The sequence below is a fragment of the Camarhynchus parvulus genome, chromosome 5 (assembly GCF_901933205.1).
Source record: "Camarhynchus parvulus chromosome 5, STF_HiC, whole genome shotgun sequence".
Classification (NCBI taxonomy): domain Eukaryota; kingdom Metazoa; phylum Chordata; class Aves; order Passeriformes; family Thraupidae; genus Camarhynchus; species Camarhynchus parvulus.
Window position 1 is genome coordinate 55,769,800 of NC_044575.1, and position 19,334 is coordinate 55,789,133.

The 19,334-nt window shown below is 39.1% G+C and overlaps 1 protein-coding gene across 1 annotated transcript in view; it reads right to left on the reverse strand.

The window, feature by feature from the left end:
- Positions 1-202: 202 nt before the first annotated feature.
- HIF1A (hypoxia inducible factor 1 subunit alpha) overlaps positions 203-19,334 on the reverse strand; it is a 35,440-nt gene continuing 16,308 nt past the window's right edge. The window contains exons 3-15 of the mRNA XM_030948741.1: positions 18,866-19,011; positions 18,687-18,771; positions 15,333-15,445; positions 14,129-14,331; positions 12,376-12,482; positions 12,042-12,189; positions 10,929-11,149; positions 10,464-10,744; positions 9,821-9,943; positions 9,187-9,599; positions 8,273-8,381; positions 5,449-5,575; positions 203-5,289 (exon numbers count right to left, since the gene is read on the reverse strand). Of these exons, the coding sequence (XP_030804601.1) occupies positions 5,138-5,289; positions 5,449-5,575; positions 8,273-8,381; positions 9,187-9,599; positions 9,821-9,943; positions 10,464-10,744; positions 10,929-11,149; positions 12,042-12,189; positions 12,376-12,482; positions 14,129-14,331; positions 15,333-15,445; positions 18,687-18,771; positions 18,866-19,011 (2,228 nt within the window). The 3' untranslated portion in view covers positions 203-5,137. The remainder of the gene's footprint in view (positions 5,290-5,448; positions 5,576-8,272; positions 8,382-9,186; positions 9,600-9,820; positions 9,944-10,463; positions 10,745-10,928; positions 11,150-12,041; positions 12,190-12,375; positions 12,483-14,128; positions 14,332-15,332; positions 15,446-18,686; positions 18,772-18,865; positions 19,012-19,334) is intronic.

The window sequence follows — 19,334 nt, forward strand, 5'->3', positions numbered from 1 at the left end:
TTTATATTATATTTAATATAAAATGTATGTTTTTGGGGACTGTGACCATGGCTGCTTGATGCCCTAGTTTCTGACAGCAGGCAGTAAAGTCTCAAACCTGCAGAGTTTGTTACTCTGCACAGTGGTTTAGTTCACTTTAAAGTCACCTCTATGTTTTACAATGGAGAAAAGGGACAGACAGAAAGATCACAGATGTCACAAATTAGAAACAAACCCTCTCTTTTATTGAATTTTATACTGGTACACAATCAAAAAGAAATACAGTCACAAGTACGTCAAAATGTTTCAAGAGAAATATCAATTGCAATACGTTGTACTTGGTTCCAAAAAAGAATTCCATTAAAATATACCACTTCTTCATGAGAGAATACTGCTATTATTCACAAAATCTACTGTACTGTATAAATCCAGCAGCAAACTCTTGAACTTTTTGGTAACTTGCTCAAGGTAAACAGGGAAGCAGAAGGAAAATGATAATTCAATTCTAGAATTTGGATCAAAAATCACAGTCCTCCAGAACGGAGCTTTTCAGGGAGTTAAGTCATAATGGTATTTTTAATGAAAGCTGGATACCCAACTTGTGTGGAATTCCTATGAAAATGGACTTCCTACAAAGTCCTGGTGGCCTGTGTTTATTTTCATGCTGGACAGTTACAGTTTGAGCAACGTGCCTTAGTGCAGTGACATTGGAGTGAGATGTGTGCTCAGGTCAGGAGCAGGGCAGCAGGGAGAAGGGGACAGATGGCTGACCTGGGGCCTGGCCAGCCTGGCTGACAGGGGCAGGATGCTCCCAGATCCCACCACACTGTCAGGAAAGGTTCACTCAGCAGTGAACAGGGGAGAACACTTGCCAACAGACACTGCCTTTAGCTGCCAGTGCTTAGCTGTTTAATTAAACAGCTCTTGAAGTAATGAAACATTACTATTAAATATGCAGTAGTTTAACCTGTAATCATCAGAATTACCTGACCCAACAGTTGTATTTCATTGGAAGCAGAGCTGATCATTTCATACTAACTAAGCTTTGAAGTCCTCAAAACCCTCATCAGTGTTATGTGCAAATGGTTCTTTTGGGCCCTAATCTGTGATTCTTTAATTCAGTAAGTACTTTGGGAGAGTTTAATGTGTGTACACAGATACTATTAAGTTTTGTTTCTCAGGTAAATTGTTTCCATTTCACCCAAAGGTTTTCAAAGGTCACCAAAGTCCAAACCAGTCTCACTAGGTGGAAGGTATGTTAGTAAGAGGTACTTTGGACTTCAGGCTACCTTCATTTACTCATATCTTACACCCACGATAAGTTACTGCACACCCTATTTAAGTGATTTCTGGAGAGTTACAGCTGTAATTAATTCTAACTACTTTCAGGTAAAGGAAGGACTTACACCATCATAAATACTAGTTTAAAAATTTCTTTACCTTTTAACAAATTATCACTGTTGATGATTAAAACATCAATAAAATCTGTATGTAAGAACAGTAATTGTACTGTGCCCTGAAGAAGGCCTGGCTTGACTACTGCTGTAATCAGGAAAACCTGGAAAGTAACCCTGTTCTCCTCAGTTTACCATTTTCACATAATTAGCATGTTCTATATACAGGAGAAAATACTGTATTTACCCACAGTTTCTTCTTTATAATAAAGAATAAATCACAGAATGATGTGGGTGGGAAGGAATCTTAAAATCCACCTAGTTCCAACCTCCTGCCATGGGCAGGGACACCTTTCACTATCCCAGGTTGCTTCAAGCCCCATCCAACCTGGCCTTGGACACTTCCAGGGCTGGGTTATCCACAGCTGCTCTGGGAAACCTGTGCCAGTGTCTCACCATCCTCACAGTCATTAATTTCCTCATCCTTTCTAATATGGTGTCTCAACATTTTAAAAAGGCAACAAGTTGGCAAAGAAAGCATGCAAGAAGAACACTAAGAAAACACTTAGAAAGCTATTTATTCTAGAAGCTTGGACTCCAAATTAGCTCTAGAATCAGACTGTGTGTTCCTGGAGTCTAAAGAGACCAAAACCAAAAACTTTACCGGGGGTTGGGGGGGAATGTTAGTAAAACAGAAATTAAAAAAAAAAAAACAACTGAAAGGTGAACTAGGTTTTGCAAACTGACATCTGCATTTAGCAAAGCTCTTACAAGGCCAGAGCAATTACTGCTCCTTTTCTGTGCCTTGTTCAGTGTCTTTAGGAGGCTTGGGGGGATTTTCTTAGGTTATTTTTCCCCTACAGTCAACCAATACAGCTACAGCAGTTCATCACAGTAATCACAATATTATTATCATTATGCATAGCAAATGTTGTTATTATGAACAGTAAAAAATGTTAGAATTGAGATTTTTAGATGAAATATGGCTCAGTTAAATCCACAGCTGCTGTAACTAAGATCAGAGATGATCAAGGACAGGGTGGATGGGGTTCTGAGCAACCTGATCTCTTGGAATGCCCATGACAGGGGTGTGGGAACAAGATGATCTTTAAAGTCCCTTCCAACCCAAGCCATTCTCTGACTCCAGTGGGCTCACGACCATAAATCATATGGGGCACTTCAGTCTTCCTTCTCTTCTTAACACAGATTTTATTTTGAAAACTTTCTGCCCTCTTAGCGCACTGAAGAGGACCTGACAGATCCAAAGAGGTCAGGCTCCTCCAAAACACAGCCAAGAGAGCAGCAGAACACCTCTGACCTGTCTCTTGGAAGTGCAAAGGGATAACCCACCCCAAGCCAGCTCAAAGTTTGGTGGGACAGTTCAAAAGTAGAACCCAGCTGCACTTTTCACCTGCCTGCAAGACTCTCACAGAAGCACCACATCAATCCATGCAGAGCTAAAGCAGGAGGGATGCCCTAAACAGCAGGGGCTTAACCCAACTTCACTATTTAAACCTCCTAACTGCTGACACAGGAAGAAATGCCATAGAAAGAATGCCAGCCCAGACACAGCAGGCAGGGAGGAGCTCTGCTGCTTTTAGCCATTAAAAATGCATTTAAAACGTTCACTAGTGAAAACATTCTCTGCATGAAGCTTCAGCTGCAGCTGACTGCCCCAACCTTCTCCTCTCTGTGCAGCTTCTACTCAAACTTTATCAAGTGTGCAACTATCTTCTGCTGCCAGTGCCTTATCATTTTTTGTTAATAGTGTCCTTTTAATTTCATAGAGTTGTGGCAGTTTGGAAAGTGCTCCTTTCAGTGAAACTAATTTTAGAGAACAGGTTACGTTTACATACTATGACATTGATTTCAAAACAGTGCAATGGCACCAAAAAGTTTACAACATAAAACCAAAGTAACTGCTGTGACACTCCACAGCTGATTACTTATATTGAGATAAGCTTTATAAAAGTAGTTTGGAGAATGCACAGAATATCTTGTCCATATTTACACAACACAGGGTTACCAGTAGCATTGTGTTTTATGACAGCAAAATGAGCAAAGTCACTGGGTCAAAATGTGGAACAAATTTCATCAAGTACCAGCTTAATTTTTTAATCATGGAATTTTGTGATAGAAATCCCTCTCAGACCAATCACTCCTGTGAATTTTACCTTTTCCTGCTTTCCTGTGTTACCTTGATAAAGCTTCCAGAGACAAGCCTTTAAGCTGTTCATAAAGATGAATTCTTTCTGCTCTAAAGTAAAACAAAGATGCTGCCTCCTTGCTGCCAGGTTTGCTCACTGCTGTGATTACAGGTTGAGAAGTGTAACGTCTTTGGCGAGTGGTACAACACTGTCTGGGAGACTTCAGGACTGAACAGGCTCAAAGAATTAATGAAGAGATGTTACAATCAAAATAAGGAAGCAGTAGTTTCCAATCAACTCTAAGTTAAAAAGGGAACACGAATGAACAATAACCACTAACAAAAATATAAATTATCTCATTTCTCTCAGATAACACACTCCCCCCCAAGGGGGCCTGGTCCACATATAGTTTATTGATGTAAGAAAACAATACAGTTAGTGTTAGATCCAACCACAAAGAGCAAAAAGAATGAGTGAATGAAGGTTTTGTACAGTACATATAGGAAAATAAGATGTTTGTGACAACTATATATTTCTAAATAAAAAGGCTTCTAAATATATTCAAGTTATTGAAATCTACATGAAAACATATGGATGTTAATAGCAACAAGGTGCATAAAACCAAAACATCAAAATATTGAGCAACTCAATGATGTACTAGATAAAAGTTTGCTAACAATGCAAGATGTTTTACAATCTGCTTGAAATATCACCTATACCACACAGGGTAAGCTGAACATTTAGATTTAAGATCATACACAATATTAGCATTAACTTCAACAACTACAGGCAGGGATTTTTTTTTAAGCTGGCAAAGTGACTACTTTAAGAACATCAAACTTTCTCTAAATTGAGAACGTATCCAAAGAAAATGCTGCTAGCCCTTTCCAGATAAAGCCTTTCCTTTGACTAACCACACCCACTGAAGTCAAAAGCATAAGACAGCATTTGAGAACAATTTATATTACAACGTGACTAAAATAATGACATAATCCAGGTTTAAACATGTTTTCATAGGCAAACAAAAGATTCTTCTTAAAAACTAGTTTTTATAAATGCAGAATATATTGCATGAGGAACTGCTGGTATTCTTTAAGAAAATATATTGTGCGATTGTGGCTACAATGCACCGCTGCAAAGCATTGTTGTTTCTTATAAAAACTATTAACATAAAAAACTTACTTGAACATAAAGAGTAAGAGAGCACAAGTCTTCCAACTACCTATGAAAAGCAGGATGGAAGTATTGCCAGTTTTTCCTGTGTTGACATTTTACTAATGATAAGTTTTGGTGACCAACTCCCCAGCCAAAAAATAAATATTTTTTTTTAATCAGGTGCATATTTCAAAGCTGCTATTGCAAGTGTGTTTTAAATGTAATGGACTTAAAAGTGTATGTACCAAAGAATTATAAAAATGCACTAGAGTTTGAGTTATTGTTACATAAAGAACATATTAAAAAGACTGTCAAAATAAGTAGAAAGGGGATCAAAACTGAACTAACTGAATTAGTGCAGTACTGTAGCCAGGCTTCTAAAATCAGATATAGAAAATATAAATAGACTGCTTTAGGTGATGATTCACCAGTGTCCAAAAAAGGAGCAAGTTTTGTGAAAGCTCAGTTAACTTGATCCAGAGCTCTGAGCAGTTCTTCCCCCTGTAGCAGGTTTCTGTTGCCCTGTATGGGAGCATTTACTTCGCAGTCGTAACTCGTGAGTTGGGGGAGTCCACTCTCATCCATCGACTGCCCTAGAAGTTTACTTGCTATGTCTAAAGAGGGAGGGGAAGGAGAAAAAGTGTACTTTATTCACCATGCTTAACGTCTCCTAGAGCTGTTTACAAGGAGCTATGATTGGATAGTTTTGGAGTCTCTGTTCTCTTTCACACAGCCCCCTCCACCCCCTCTGCCTAGGAAAGGAAGATACCAACCAGTTGATAGTAGAATGATTGTCTTTTGCTCCACTCCACTGTGACCATTTGTTTTGCATCCCTTTACACGTTTCCAAGCAAGTGATGCATTTCCTCCACGGTCACCTGTCTGCTGGAATAAAGACCCCTAGAAAGAAATAAAATTAATCTTCTTTAGTGAATATTGTAGCTTTATAACACTCCATGTCCCTCTTCCAAACTAGGAGTTCATGTCACTAAGTACTAATATGGCATTGTTACAATTTAAAGTGGATTTTGTTCAGAATTTGGGGAGAAATATATTTCCAAGTACACTAACTTGAAAATTATTTAACAGAAGACCGAATCAGGTTTCAAGACCTGACTTCCCTTAGGGAAAACAATTACAAAATCCTGGTTATCATCAGGTACCAGGCTCAAGATTAGCATGTACATGTACACAAACACACCCATTTAATTACCACTGCTCTAGGGTGAGTAAGCATCAGGTTTTCACTGCAGTCTCTAATGGCTTTCTGCACTGGAATTAATAGTGTAGGCAGCAGAGTCAGGAGCCTCAGCAGGTCGATTCTATCTACACATTTAGGATGTAAATTCTGCTTGCACTCCAGTTATTGCCACCAAGCCACCCAACCCAAGCCTTGTGAAAAATGCAGTCCTACACCAGTCTAGTGCAGATATGGCTCCTTAGCATATTGTTTTGACAGCAGAACAGAAGATATGGAGATTAGGAAGCTGTAAGGGCTTCATTTAATCGGGATAAGGAAGAAGAAGCTGCCACTGAAACAGATGGGATGGAAAGAAAAAGCAACATCTTAGTATCAAGTCTGTTGGCAAAAGTACTTGAATCTGCAAAGTTTGGTCTTGTTAGTGATACTGACTGCTGCAAGAAGAGGAGAAGGTATTTCACAACACTGCCATTATCCTCAAAATAGTGAGGAACATATGTTTTCAGGTTATAAAACACCTCTGTAAGTCAAGAGAGCAGCTGCATACTGGAAGTTATAGTTAACTCAGAGCTGCAGTTCATAGTGAGAATAGTCACCTACATTGCTGCTGCTTAATTTTTACCAAGAATGCATTCCAGCCCTACATGTTAAGAAAGATATGGCTTGTAACTGTTCCAGTGTAATGACTAATATAATTATTCTATAACCTCACTATAACACAACATTTTATAATCTTACTATATCTTGTCCTTGTCTAATTCTCCTGTTTTCTAGGAAGTTAAAAGTAGTATTTTACTTTGGTCTTCACTTATTTTCACTCTTTGCAAAATACATCCCACTTCCCTGGAGCTAAAAAGTTGTGGCAAGTGTTTGTACAGCCCTAGAACAGCATGTATTCTAAGCCTGGATTTAACAACATTTTTCTTCTGCTGTGTGAAAGGCCTGTATATCCTCCCAGAAATCCATTGTGGAGACAGAAGCCAAACAACAAAAGCACTTCTTAAAATAACTCCACTAAGATCCAGCTTCATGGAAATTCAGCTTCTGACTCTGAGAAACCATCACAATATTTGTAACACTTTTCTCAGATACAAACAAAAGAAAAAGTTTAGCAAAAGATGAAGTCTGAACCTGTAAGCAATAAACTGGCACTAAGCACAGACACCTGAACACTATTCCAGCAGTTAACACTGAACTGCTTGTGTTCTTGCATTTAATAATATTCCATGCTGTTTTGAATATTTTATCAGCAACACTATGAGCTGTAGCACCTCTGCATGAGAAAAGAGCAGTGGAAAGCAATAACATTTCTTGCAGAGCTGTGAATTCTTACAGGGCTTCTGGAAGCAGCAGAATAACATGCACGGAAGTGCAAAGCATTTAGCAAATGAAAACAACCACATAGAAATGGCATAGAAAAACTGATTTGTCTTATGCCCAGACTGGAATGCTAGTACAGGAGTAAGAAGACTTCAGAGGAAAAATAATCCTGCACTGTAAGATACAGTAGATGACTACAACTAGGAGGTGGCCCAGTAGAGAAACAAAGAAGCTCAAAGGCTACATTGCAGTAGAGGAACTAAAACTAAGACTTCTTAAAACCTGACAAGTGAGAATTTGCAGTGAAGATGAGAGAGAGAGAACAGTGTGCAATGGCAAAGCTCAAGGTTTCAAAATACTGAGAATTGACAGTGAGAGACAAAGATTATGTCCAGCTTGTTATTTTCTGCAAGGTACCCTTGCAGAAAATAAACTGGACAACCCCCAATCACGGGACACAAATCTAGGACTATCTACAAAGTTTCTTTTGAATAGCTAGGACAGATGAGGATGAGCTACTCCCAAGTGCCCACACTAATACTAGAGAGAGCATGCATGAAAGGGAGTGGCAGTAATAGACATCAGCTAGGTTATTATAGGAGCTCTCTTCCCTCACAGTTCAGATGGTCTTATCTGATTAAGCAAAGGAATGTCAGACTCAATGGAAAAATAAAAGCATAGGAAGAAGCATAAGAACACTAATCTGCAGTGTTAACAAATATGAAAACTGAGTTTGAATTCAAAAGTTAAATAAATAAAGCAATTACACATTTAAATGTGATGTCTTACATTTGTGCATATTCTACTAAAGAAACACATATGTTCACAGAAGAGTATCTTCTACCCAATCAAGAAATGCATGAGGGTGTAGAGGGCACTTTTGAAAAGTTGACAGTAAAAGAAAACTAAAAGTGGAATATCTGCATATATATATATTAAAATTTCACTATCTATTATCTCTCATCCCAAGATTCCCCTGCTTACCAACAGCTTAACTCAGGAGTCTGCACTGACGCCTCATTTCAGAAATTGAAAGGTTAAAAGTGAATATTTTAAAATGGTAAAACAAAACTCACAATTCCAACTGCCTGAAAAAGTGAACCATCATGTTCCATTTTTCGTTTTCTCTGAGCATTATGCAAAGCTAGCATCTTTGGATTTAGTTCTTCATCCAGTGCAGTAGATCTAAGAAAAATTGATTCAGGCTGTTAAGACGTTTCTACTTTCCTCGAGCCATTCTTCTTTCGTGGACACTTATATACAACATCACAGAACTGAATTTATGAACTCCACTACTTTTCGTTCATAAATTGACTTATTTCAACAATCATTTTCTATGAGCATAGCAAATGTTAGCCTTTAATCTTGCTGTGAAGCTCAGAATGAGTTTTAACAAAAATTTTTAAATCTGCAGAAAAAAAAGCATAAAAGTTCAGCAGTTCACTATCAAGAGAAAAAAGGCAAGGAAGGGTGAGGGACAGTCTATTCTGAATATTTCTATGTACAGATAAATCTTTTACATAACACAAATCTCATGTTTGACTTAATATACTTTTCTATTGTGGTAAATAATGTGCTACAGGCACCACAGACCATCACAAACCACATTTAGTTTGAAAAGCAATATCTGTTGCTTGTAGATATCTGTACATCTGATATCTGAAGTATCTGCAGCACAGACTGTAGTTGCCTGTTACTTCTAACACAGTGGACAAGGAAAGCACCAGAAACATTGTGTGGGTGTAACTACTTAAATTGCCTGCATTGTTATAAAGGCTGCACATCAGGTACAAGAGCAGAAGAGAATTTTTACACGAGGTGCTTAGGTAAAGGCTACCATGAAATTACCTTTAGGGGAGTTTACCATTAAAAAAGGACTCATTTGACATGTCCAAATTAAAATGTCTGTGAAGAGCACTGAGGATGAACACACAACAGCTGGCAGAATTCATATGTAATTCCTCAAACAGACGCACTTATTTTAAAATACCTTTCATTGAGAGTGACTGTTAGCAAGCTGGGTGCTCCTGGAGAAGGCTTTTCCACCTGCTCCACCGTTCCTTTCCCTGCCCTGATGGGAGAGGCAGTTCGACTCCTGTTCCCCCCGTAGGGCGAGGCGGGGGCGCTGCTCGGCTCGGGGCCCCCGCGCGGGGGCGAGGAAGGGACCACGATCGGCTTCACCTCGTCCCCGCGCTCCTGTGGCTTCAGCTTCACCTCCTCGGGGCTGCCCGCGGCCGCCTGGCCCTGCTGCTGCTGCTGCTGGAACAGGGGGATGCTGCCTGCACTCTGTGAGCTGGAGGAGCTGCTGCTCTCCAGCGGGGACAGCTGATCGAAGGAGCGCAGCTGGAAGTCATCGTCCATCGGGATGTAAGGAGCCAACATCTCTAAATCTAAATCGGTTTCCTGGAATGGACAAGAGGAGGAACTTAGCGCTGTGGAAGAAAGCTCAGCTGTGACTTCATCAAGGCTTTTCCTTTTACCAAACCCTTACAAGTTTTTGTTAATTTTATGTTTTAACCAAAATATTACATAAAAAGGGAAGAGGGTGCCTGAAAACATTCTAAAAAGGAAAAGAAGTACACTCAAAATTCTTTATAATTTTATTCTAAGTTACTGTACATTACCTGAGTAGAGAATGGATTTTTTGCTTCTGTATCCATGGCAAAGAGTTTCTCCACTAATTCCAGTTTGAATTCACTGGCCATATCATTATCCACATCAAAGCAGTAGTCGTTGGGACTACTGGGCTGTGAAAACATTTTGAACAAAGTTTTAGGTTTCTGTCACTGCATCACTTGGCATTGTTACCTACAGATTCTCTGCAAAATGTTCAAATGTAGAAACTAATTCCAAGTTGTAGCTGCACAAAATTAAAATAGGAAAGGAAAACTCTTACATTTACCTGTATACACTCAAATTTACCCCACCAGGGAAGCACTTGCTTAATTTAAACCTGGAATTCAGGTTTCTACAGTAATTCACTGCAAATACTTTCCTGTTTAGGGAAGTTGTATCTGAACCATCTGAATGAAAAAGACCAATCCCAAGCTCTCCTTATTTCTGTCAGATAGTATTGCAGACATTTGCAAGACTCACTTTAATGAAAAGACATGACAATTTATCAGTTTCCTAAGATCATGGTGTGAGCTTAAGTCATAAGGTAGAAATAATTTCCAATTCCTGTCCTGGCTACATCCTTAACCAGATCTGCCCCACAAGCCCCAACAGCACATTTTAATAACAGCATATCCAAATGACAAAACTCACCTCAGGTGAACTTTGGCTAGTACTTGCATCAGAAGGGCTGGTTGGTTGTTCTTGCACCTGAGGCATGGTAAAAGAAAGTTCGAGTGGCTCTGTGTTTGGCTCCAGCTTTGATACAACTTCTCTATTGAGTGCAGGATCAGCATTGCTACGAAGTGGCTTTGTAGTTTCAGAGGCAGGTAGTGGGGACATTGCCATATTTATATTCTGCAATTTCTCACTGGATGAGGGGAGCATTACATCGTTATACAAAGGAACTTCATCACATTGTTGTTCATCAGACTCTATAAAAATTAAAAGAAACCATCAACCTAAGTAACAGTACTGTGTGTGTCTATGGACCTCATTAAATTGAAACAGCAGCTGAAATACCACTGGGCAAGTGGTACTGGGAGGTTATTTTATGAAATCTACTATAAAAAGTAACTTTGCTAATTAATATGCTCTCCAATTTAAACACACACCCACCATTACTGCTGAAATCTAGAGAGATAATTGTGTCTCCAGCAGCTGGGGCTAGCACAGTTAAAGCATCTGGTTCTTGTTTAAGTTTTTCAAATAGGCTGTTGGTATCATCCAGGTCATCTTTACTGAATATTTTGGTCATTTTCATGTCAGGAGACTCCACTGGTTTCAGCATACACTCAGTTTGTCCAAGGGAAAAAATTAAGTCCTTCTGAACAATTCCACTGTCAGACAGAGAAGAAGATGACTGTTAAAGAACAGCTAAAAGGAATAAGTTCTGGACTAATAGTTTTGTAGGTTGAGACCCACCCACTCTCCCCACCCAAAAACCCCAAACCAAAACAAACAAAAAACACCCCACCACACATATCCCACAAAATTACCAGGATAAGAGCTTTAAGATTTTTTTTGTTACTCATTCTTTCCTCAAAAGTAACAGACAAAGCAAGCACTAATTGTGGTGCAAACATAAAAAAGCAACAAACATAAACATGCTTTTCTGAAAGCATTGAAAAAGGAAAAGATTTTTAAAAAAAGGGAAAAAGTTAGATACTTCCTAAACTACTTTTCTTTGTTTTAAATGAATGTGTAATATCTTGATAGACTTATATTGGGACATTCACTGAAGTTTTGAAAAACTAATTTAGGACTATTAGACATTTGCAGAAGAATAGTCAACCAGTCTGCCCTCAGCTGAAGCTTTCAACTAAAAGAGGAGTTCTAAGGAAGAAAAAGATAGATGGGATTGAGGATGACACCACTACTGCTGCTCTGACTCCATGACAAAGTTATTGGTGGAATTAACTGCTCCAGATGTGGGACAAAGATTAGAGAGTTGTCTAGAATGCAAATGCTCAAATGCTTCCAATCATAGAGAAGAGGCTGGTTCTACACTCATTTGCCTGCAGAAATCATCTACTGACATCACTGGACCAAAAAAGCATTTTATTTTCAAATACAATTTTTAATCCTAGGACTGGCAGTATTCTATGAAAAATTTCACTGGTAGGGAACAGTAGCATCATAACACACTCAGCAGGGGACCAGTGCCATCAGAATTCGACTTGGTCTTCACTAAAAATGATGACAAAGAACACTGAAGTCCACTCAACTTACCTCAACACATAGTTCACACACACTATGCACTGTGGCTGAGAATTCTTAGTGTTGTATATAACAGTTGCTTGAGTTTCAACCCAGACATAGCCACCTTGTTTGGCCAGCATTCTGTACTGTCCTGTTGTCACCTGCCCTTTTGTGAACACTAAAAGCAGAAAGAACACCAGCTTCAATTACAGGCAGAAAATATCCAGAAGACCTGTTTGAGGTCAGTATTCATTGCAGATTCCTATCTGCAACTAAAAGAAAGCCCTTGTTCTTCTGCTGCTTTCCCCCAGGGCTGTCTGTCATCTCCTGTAGTTTGAGGGTTTTAAATTCAGTTGTCACTTACTGTCGTGGTGTGTTTTGGTCAGATGATCAGAATCCAGTGCGTGATAGTACTCATAGATTGAGCGACCCAGGAGCTCCTCTGGCTCATACCCCATCAACTCCGTAATTCTTTAAAACAAGGGAAAAAATTGCTATGTGAAAGCAGACACTGGCCAGCACAAATACCAGAGCATTTGGATGCTTGCACATCTAGAAAAACCTTAAGAATCACTTTCACAGATATCAGCAGAAAATTTGGTTTACTGGAACTTTTCATTTTGAAATAAATTGCTATTTTGATGCTTCTTTAAAAGAGAAATTTCCGTAGGCACAGGATTTTACTTCTCACTGAGTATTTATAAATCATGTAGTGGGGATAGGATTAAGCAAATCCCCACTTTTTAGACATTTTTGTCTTTTTGCTTCAAGGTAGACCAGCTACTTACAGACCAGCTTAGGCAAATGTGAGAATTTAACAAAATATTAAAGATACACTTCAACAGTTTTAATCCTGCAACTAAGAGAAATTAGGAATCAGATTTACTCTTCCCACTGGGCTAGCACTGCCTGCTTTTAAGGCAAGTGGGATTTCTTTAGTCTCTAGAGGGCAGTGCTAACCAGGGAAGTGCTTCTATTTTGCCCCATTCTAGATGCAGAAAATGACCAAATAAGTACCTTTTGTGTGTACCATCAGTCCTAGAAAGGTTGTTACTGCAGAGGTCAGAAATTACCATGCATCAACCTCTTCCTGCATCTAACTGCAACAACTAACTAGAAATTCATTTTGTTATAAAATAAAGGAAATGGGTAGTAACAAATGACACCAAATTAAAAACAAACAAACAAAAAAAAAGGAAACAAACCAACCCCAAACAAAAAAACTTGAGCTATTTCCTACATTTGCATTTACCAAATTTATCAAGCTAAGTTCTCAGAGGATAGGAAAATCAGTCTGATGTGTCTGACTACACCCCTGATTTGCACCAGAACACAAAATCTCATTTTTCAACAGCAGATGTATTGCATTAAAAATACAGCTGAACATCTGGGGTTTTTTTGACAGAAGAAAGCAGACACTGATCCCCTGAGGAAGGGAAACGGGGGGAAGCAGTAGCAATAAAATACATCTGACAAGTATTACACACGCACTCTTTTCAGTCATGAGAATGCCCCATCTTTGACAAATCTAAAATCCTGCTTTTTCAGTGTCTGGAACAATCTTCTCATTTCAATTTAAATCACTGCCACTATAGTAAACAGTAATTTGAAGAGGCAGTTAAGTGAAGGCAAAGGATTTATTAATAGAATCCTAGAATGGCTTGGGTTGGAAAGCACCTTCAAGACCATCCTGTTCCAAACCCCTGCCATGGGCAGGGACACCTTTCACTAGAGCAGGCTGCTCAGAGCTCCATCCAGCCTGGCCTGGAACACCTTCAGGGATGGGGTAGCCACAGCTCCTTGTCAAGAGTTTCTTCTTAATATCTAATCTAAACATGCCCTCTGTCAGTTTACAACCATGGTCCTGTCACTGTCTGCCTGTATAAAAAATCCCTTTCCCTTTTGTTATTCCAAAATGATATCCCTGCATCCTCCTTAGATCTAAAAATCTGGCTTTTAAAACATCCTGATCAGTTAGGAAAAGCCCAAGTACGCCATCAATGATTGCATTGTCAAGATAAATCAAATTATTGAGAAGACAAACATTAGCCAACATGTATCAGCCCTGCAAATCTTTCAATTGAATGATTTTTTACAGTATAAATCATATACATTACCTTTCATCACAATAGGAAAATTTCATATCAAGACTGTGGCGACTGAGGAAAGTTTTACTGTCCAGGGGGACCTCAATGTTTGAGGGGTGAGGAATAGGTTCACAGATCAACACCAGGCAGGTCATGGGAGGCTTTTTGTAGCCACAGTGAGTCTGGTTCCCACACGTGTCGTACACACGGATGTGGCCAGTGCAGTGCAGCACCTGCAGGGGAGTTGGGGTTTAGAAAGAAACAAGGTTTGGTCTGTCAGAAAACACAATCCTATTTCCACCAGCACACCCAGAGCCAAGTTCTTCCCCATCCCACCACTCAAGGGAGGGCTGGAGGAGAGCAGTGCTGGGATGCCCAACTCCTTCCTCAGCAACAGCAGCCATTGCTGCATTTCTGTCAACTCCTGTCTCTAGTCACTGTAATGACACCTCTGATGAGCAGCTGCCTCAGCAAAAGGCATCCACAATTTAAATCTGAAAGTTATAGTAATAGTAGAAACCCCCATTTTAGATATTCTGCAGTGCTGATGACAGAGATCAAACACATTCTTCAACAGACAGGAACTTTTGCATTTTGTGGGGTTTTCTTTTAACCATTCGGAAGCAGAAATAGTTCACAGAGAGCAGCAAAGAAGTTGTTTGATCCAGAATAATCAAATTCAAATCATAAAAGAGAACTGTGAGCCATAATCCACTGGATACAGTAAAAGGTTACTTTGTCCAGAGGAGAAAATGCATTCACTGCAGAAAGTTATCAGGCTGGCCTCTTTTTGTTCCAACTGTTACAAAAGGGAGAGCCAGCAGCTTCAAAAGAATGGAATTGAAGTCCTTCAGAGAGACCTCAACTATCACATTTTCAGTGACAAATCAAAAGAAATCAAGGATCAGCATAAGTGATGTCAAGTACTTTTTTCCCAGAGAAGGCTTTATGCAAACATATTTGGTAATTATAATTGTTTGTAAGTAAATGACCTCTAATTTAAAATGGAAAATTCATTAAAAGAGTTTTGAAAAACTAATTTTAAAACATTGTTTCAGTTACCTCTGTGATGTAGTCAGCATTAAAATTCAGCATAATGAAGCAGAATTATTAAATTATAAAGTACTTAGTGAAATTCGAGCTTGTTACATGAAGCAAAAATGTTGAAATACAGTGTTATGACATCTGAAGAGGAAGCTGCCAAACTATGCAAATATTTCTTTGCATTAGTTACCTTCCATGTAGCAGACTTTATATTCACTGTTCTTCCCCTGCTAGTCAGTGTACACTTCATTCTGAGAAAAAAGCTGCGCTCCGTGTTCTGCTCTTTGCCCTTTTTCACAGGACCTAGCAGAAGCAAAAGCAAACTAACTTTTAAAACACTTGGATCATCTTCCAAAAGCATAAAAAACCTCCACAAACACATTATAGAACTCTAAGAGAAGACTCAAAAAATAAACTAAGAAGATTCATACACCTAATAGCACTTCTAATAATGGCATTTTTTAGAGCAAGTTTTACTATCAAGCAGATAAAAAAACTCCTTAAGTTTCATAGAGTTATGGAATGGTTGGTGTTGGAAGTGACCTTAAAGAGACCATCTCATTCCAACCCTCCTGCCACGGGCAGAGACGCCTTCCACTATCCCAGGTTGCTCCAAGCCCCATCCAACCTGGCCTGGAACCCTGCCAGGGATGGAGCAGCCACAGCTGCTGTGGGCACCCTGTGCCAGGTCCTGAGCACCCTCAGTGGGAAGAATTCCTTCCCAAAAACCACCTAACCCTGCCCTCTGTCAGTGGGAAGCCATTCCCCTTGTCCTGTCACTCCAGGCCCTTGTCCAAAGTCCCTCTCCAGCTCTCTTGGAGCCCTTTTAGGTACAGGAAGGGACTCAAAGACCTCCCCAGAGCCATTTCTTTTCCAGGATGAACAATCCCAGCCCTCTCTCAGTCTGTCCTCACAGGAGAGGCTTTTGATGCAGCCCAGTTTCAATAATTTAAGATCAGGATTGTATTTGTAATCAACTCCACACTCACAGATTTCAGGAAAAAGGAGCAGGAAGAAAGAGAGACCAATTGGAAATTTAATATATATTAAAATTGTGACAGAGGAGAAGAAAAACATATGTAGAATAAGAAGCCTTGTTGAGGTGGTTTCCACTGAAATGCATCAGTAATTCACTATGAGGAGGTTCAAACCAAGCACCTTTTGGGCTCATTGCTCATCAGGACTGCAAGATTTTCAGTTCAAAACTAACAACTCAGCTATTTCTATGCATCCAAGTATTTCCATGGTGATTTACATTCTTGGAGTAAACAGGGACCAAGTTTTTAAACACATTATTAACATTCTTGGGAGGAAAAAAGTTGAGAAGCCCTAATACAAATCAATATTGGCAGCACTTATTTTTTGCTTGCTACCAGCAGGCTTTAAGTTAAGTTTCTGCCTGTACAGAGGAGAACTTGCAGAGTCAATTACTAGTTATGCTCTTGTGGGCAAAGAAAATGTAACTGATGCTATCAGGAGAGCTGCAAGCAGCTCACAATGTGTGCAAGGAGGAAATGCAGCAGCCAGGAGAAGGAGCAGTGGAAGAGCCAGTTTGCTGAGGCTTGCTGAAGAGCAAGGACCAAACCACGGCAGAGGGGGAAGTTTAGAACACATGAGCTCACTTCTGATACAAGTTTATACAATAATTTGCTCTCATCCTCCACAGACAATAGTAGCTATGAAATTCTTCATGGTGGCTTGCACTGCAGTCAAAATTAATTAGAAAAATGTTAAAGCCCCTATGTTAACTTGTTTATTGCTTCTAGCAGAGGCAAAGACTAAAGGCTCAAGCATATTTTATGCTACCTTATAATAACCTTGATAATGGAGAAAGTGAGGGAGAAACTAAAGCAGAATTCACAGAAGCAGCAAAAATTTATTTAATTCAGCACGTTTTAAAAGTTAAACCAATCTAGAAATTGATAGCTGAAGATCACACAACATTACTGTTACCAAGCCCTGGTGCATGAGGCTCTGCTTCGAGAAGCAGCTGTAAAAGATGGAGCAACTTTCAAGTCTGATTCAGCACCAGACATTATTTTTTAAAATGGCCAGCTTTGAAAGTTTAAAAAGCAGCTTCATAAAATGAGAATGCAGTTCTGTTTCTGCCAATTGCATTTATATTCACTTGCACTTGTACAGTCCCAAAGGGGAATATTTAATACTCAATTCAAAACCAAAATAATTCCACTGATGTAAGAGCTGCAGTAGAAGGCAACCTGGGAATACCAATAAATATAAAAATGTACTATTACTACTGTAATTTAGACTTCTGTCTGCCAACGTCATTTGCAAAACAGCTTTTGTAATAATGGTTTCCAGACATCTGATTCCAGGCTGGCCAATTTAGACATGCTTGAGATGGTTTGCATGAAACTCAGTGATAGGACATTTTTAAGAATAAGCTTTTGCAACAAAAGCAGGTTTTTTACACTGCTTTGAGAAAATTGCTCCCCCACCCCCAAGATGTATTCCTGTATTCCAAAGGGGGAAGCAGGGGAGATGTCTAATCTAGTCTTAGAAACATCAATTCCAAGGGCAGACAAATTTTCAAAATGCTTACAAAATCAAAGTCAGGCCCTTAATGCTATGGCATCTTATCAGGTTCTTTCCACTGAATTAAATAGGATGACAACATAAGACTTACACAAAATTTACAGTGCCACAAGAAAGCAGAAGTCAGATTTATTAATTTATCACTATCTGAATTCAGAGTCCATATAAACCTCATTTGAGGAAAGAGAAAGTAGAGGTCAGATTTTAAGCTTCTAACTACTGAGTAAAGCAGATTTGTTTGGAGACATGCAGGCTGCCAAGTCTTTATAGCCTTTATCAAATCTTTAGAAGACATAAAAGCTGTAATTCATGGGCAATTGTTAAATTTCAAAGCACACAGGACATGTAAACACGGTGTTCTGCTCCCTCAGATGGAGAAAAGAAGAGCCAGAAATCTGTGAAAAAATACCAATTTCATGCACCAATTAAAAGGTGCAGAGAAACATCAAGCCCAAAGCCCTTTTTTGGGCTGTTTAAGTATTCCCAGATCAGTGTCCTGGTGTCCTAAAATTTAAATACATTATCTTTTCTTTTGTCTTGGGTATACCACCACAGGTTGCCGGAAGAAAGCATTTGTTCTCAGCTGTCCTGTAAAGGCAAGGCCAGACCAAGATAAATGCACCAACTGAGCTTCTCCATGTCCCTCTACAGCAATTACTTAAAATCATTCTCATTCAATTTACCACTAATTTTATTACTGTAGGCACTTATTCTTTCAACCCTCAAAAACTCCAATTTAGTAATTAATTTTGTTAGATTAAAGAATCCTAATGAAATCTCATTTCTTCTATAATTAGGATATAGCCAAAACATTGTGGTGATTCCTGTTGTTAGAGTCTCTCAACAAGGTTTCATTTGAGATTCAAGAAATAAAAACATATTAGCTTTTGAACTCAACACCATTTTCTGGCAGATATCCAACTGTATTAATGCCAACAGAAACTATCCATAAGTAAATTAAATTGATTTTTTTTTTCTTTCTTCTCACCATTTCTGTGTGTAAGCATTTCTCTCAGCTCCTCGTGGTCACATGGATGAGTGAAATCAAATACACTGTGCCCCGTCAACTCAAACTGCAAAAGTGAAGAGGTACATGAGTGTTTAACTTCACACACACAAAAATGGAACAGCTTTTTGAAACAGTCTTAGGAAATGTCAGTATTTCACCTGAGTGAGTCCCATACACTTGTTCACGTTTTCAGACATGTAAATCATGTCCCCATCTTCAGACAGAACCATGACAAAGCCATCGAGAGCTTTCAAGTAGAAACAGTTCAGTTCCTTCTCCATTTTGGCTTCTGTCTCCAGCTCACCTGCAAGCAGCCACACATTTTTGTTTAAGCAAACACCAGCCATTCTTCACTTACCAGCAGGAATGACTTCTGGCACCAGTCTGCAAGGAGTCAATCTTGCAGGACCATTCAAAGCCAGTATAATTCATTTAGAGAAATGATCAGTTCAATTCTTCAAGTTCTAGTAAAGGTATCAGAAATCACAGAAAATCAGAGTGAGTTAACCCTCTGTGCTGTTAGGTACTAACCAATAAACCTTCCACCTTAAGGAAAAGGTTTATGTAGCTAAAAATTTATTACCCGTCTCAAAAAGGCATTCTAAACTTCTCTCAGGGGCTTTCTGG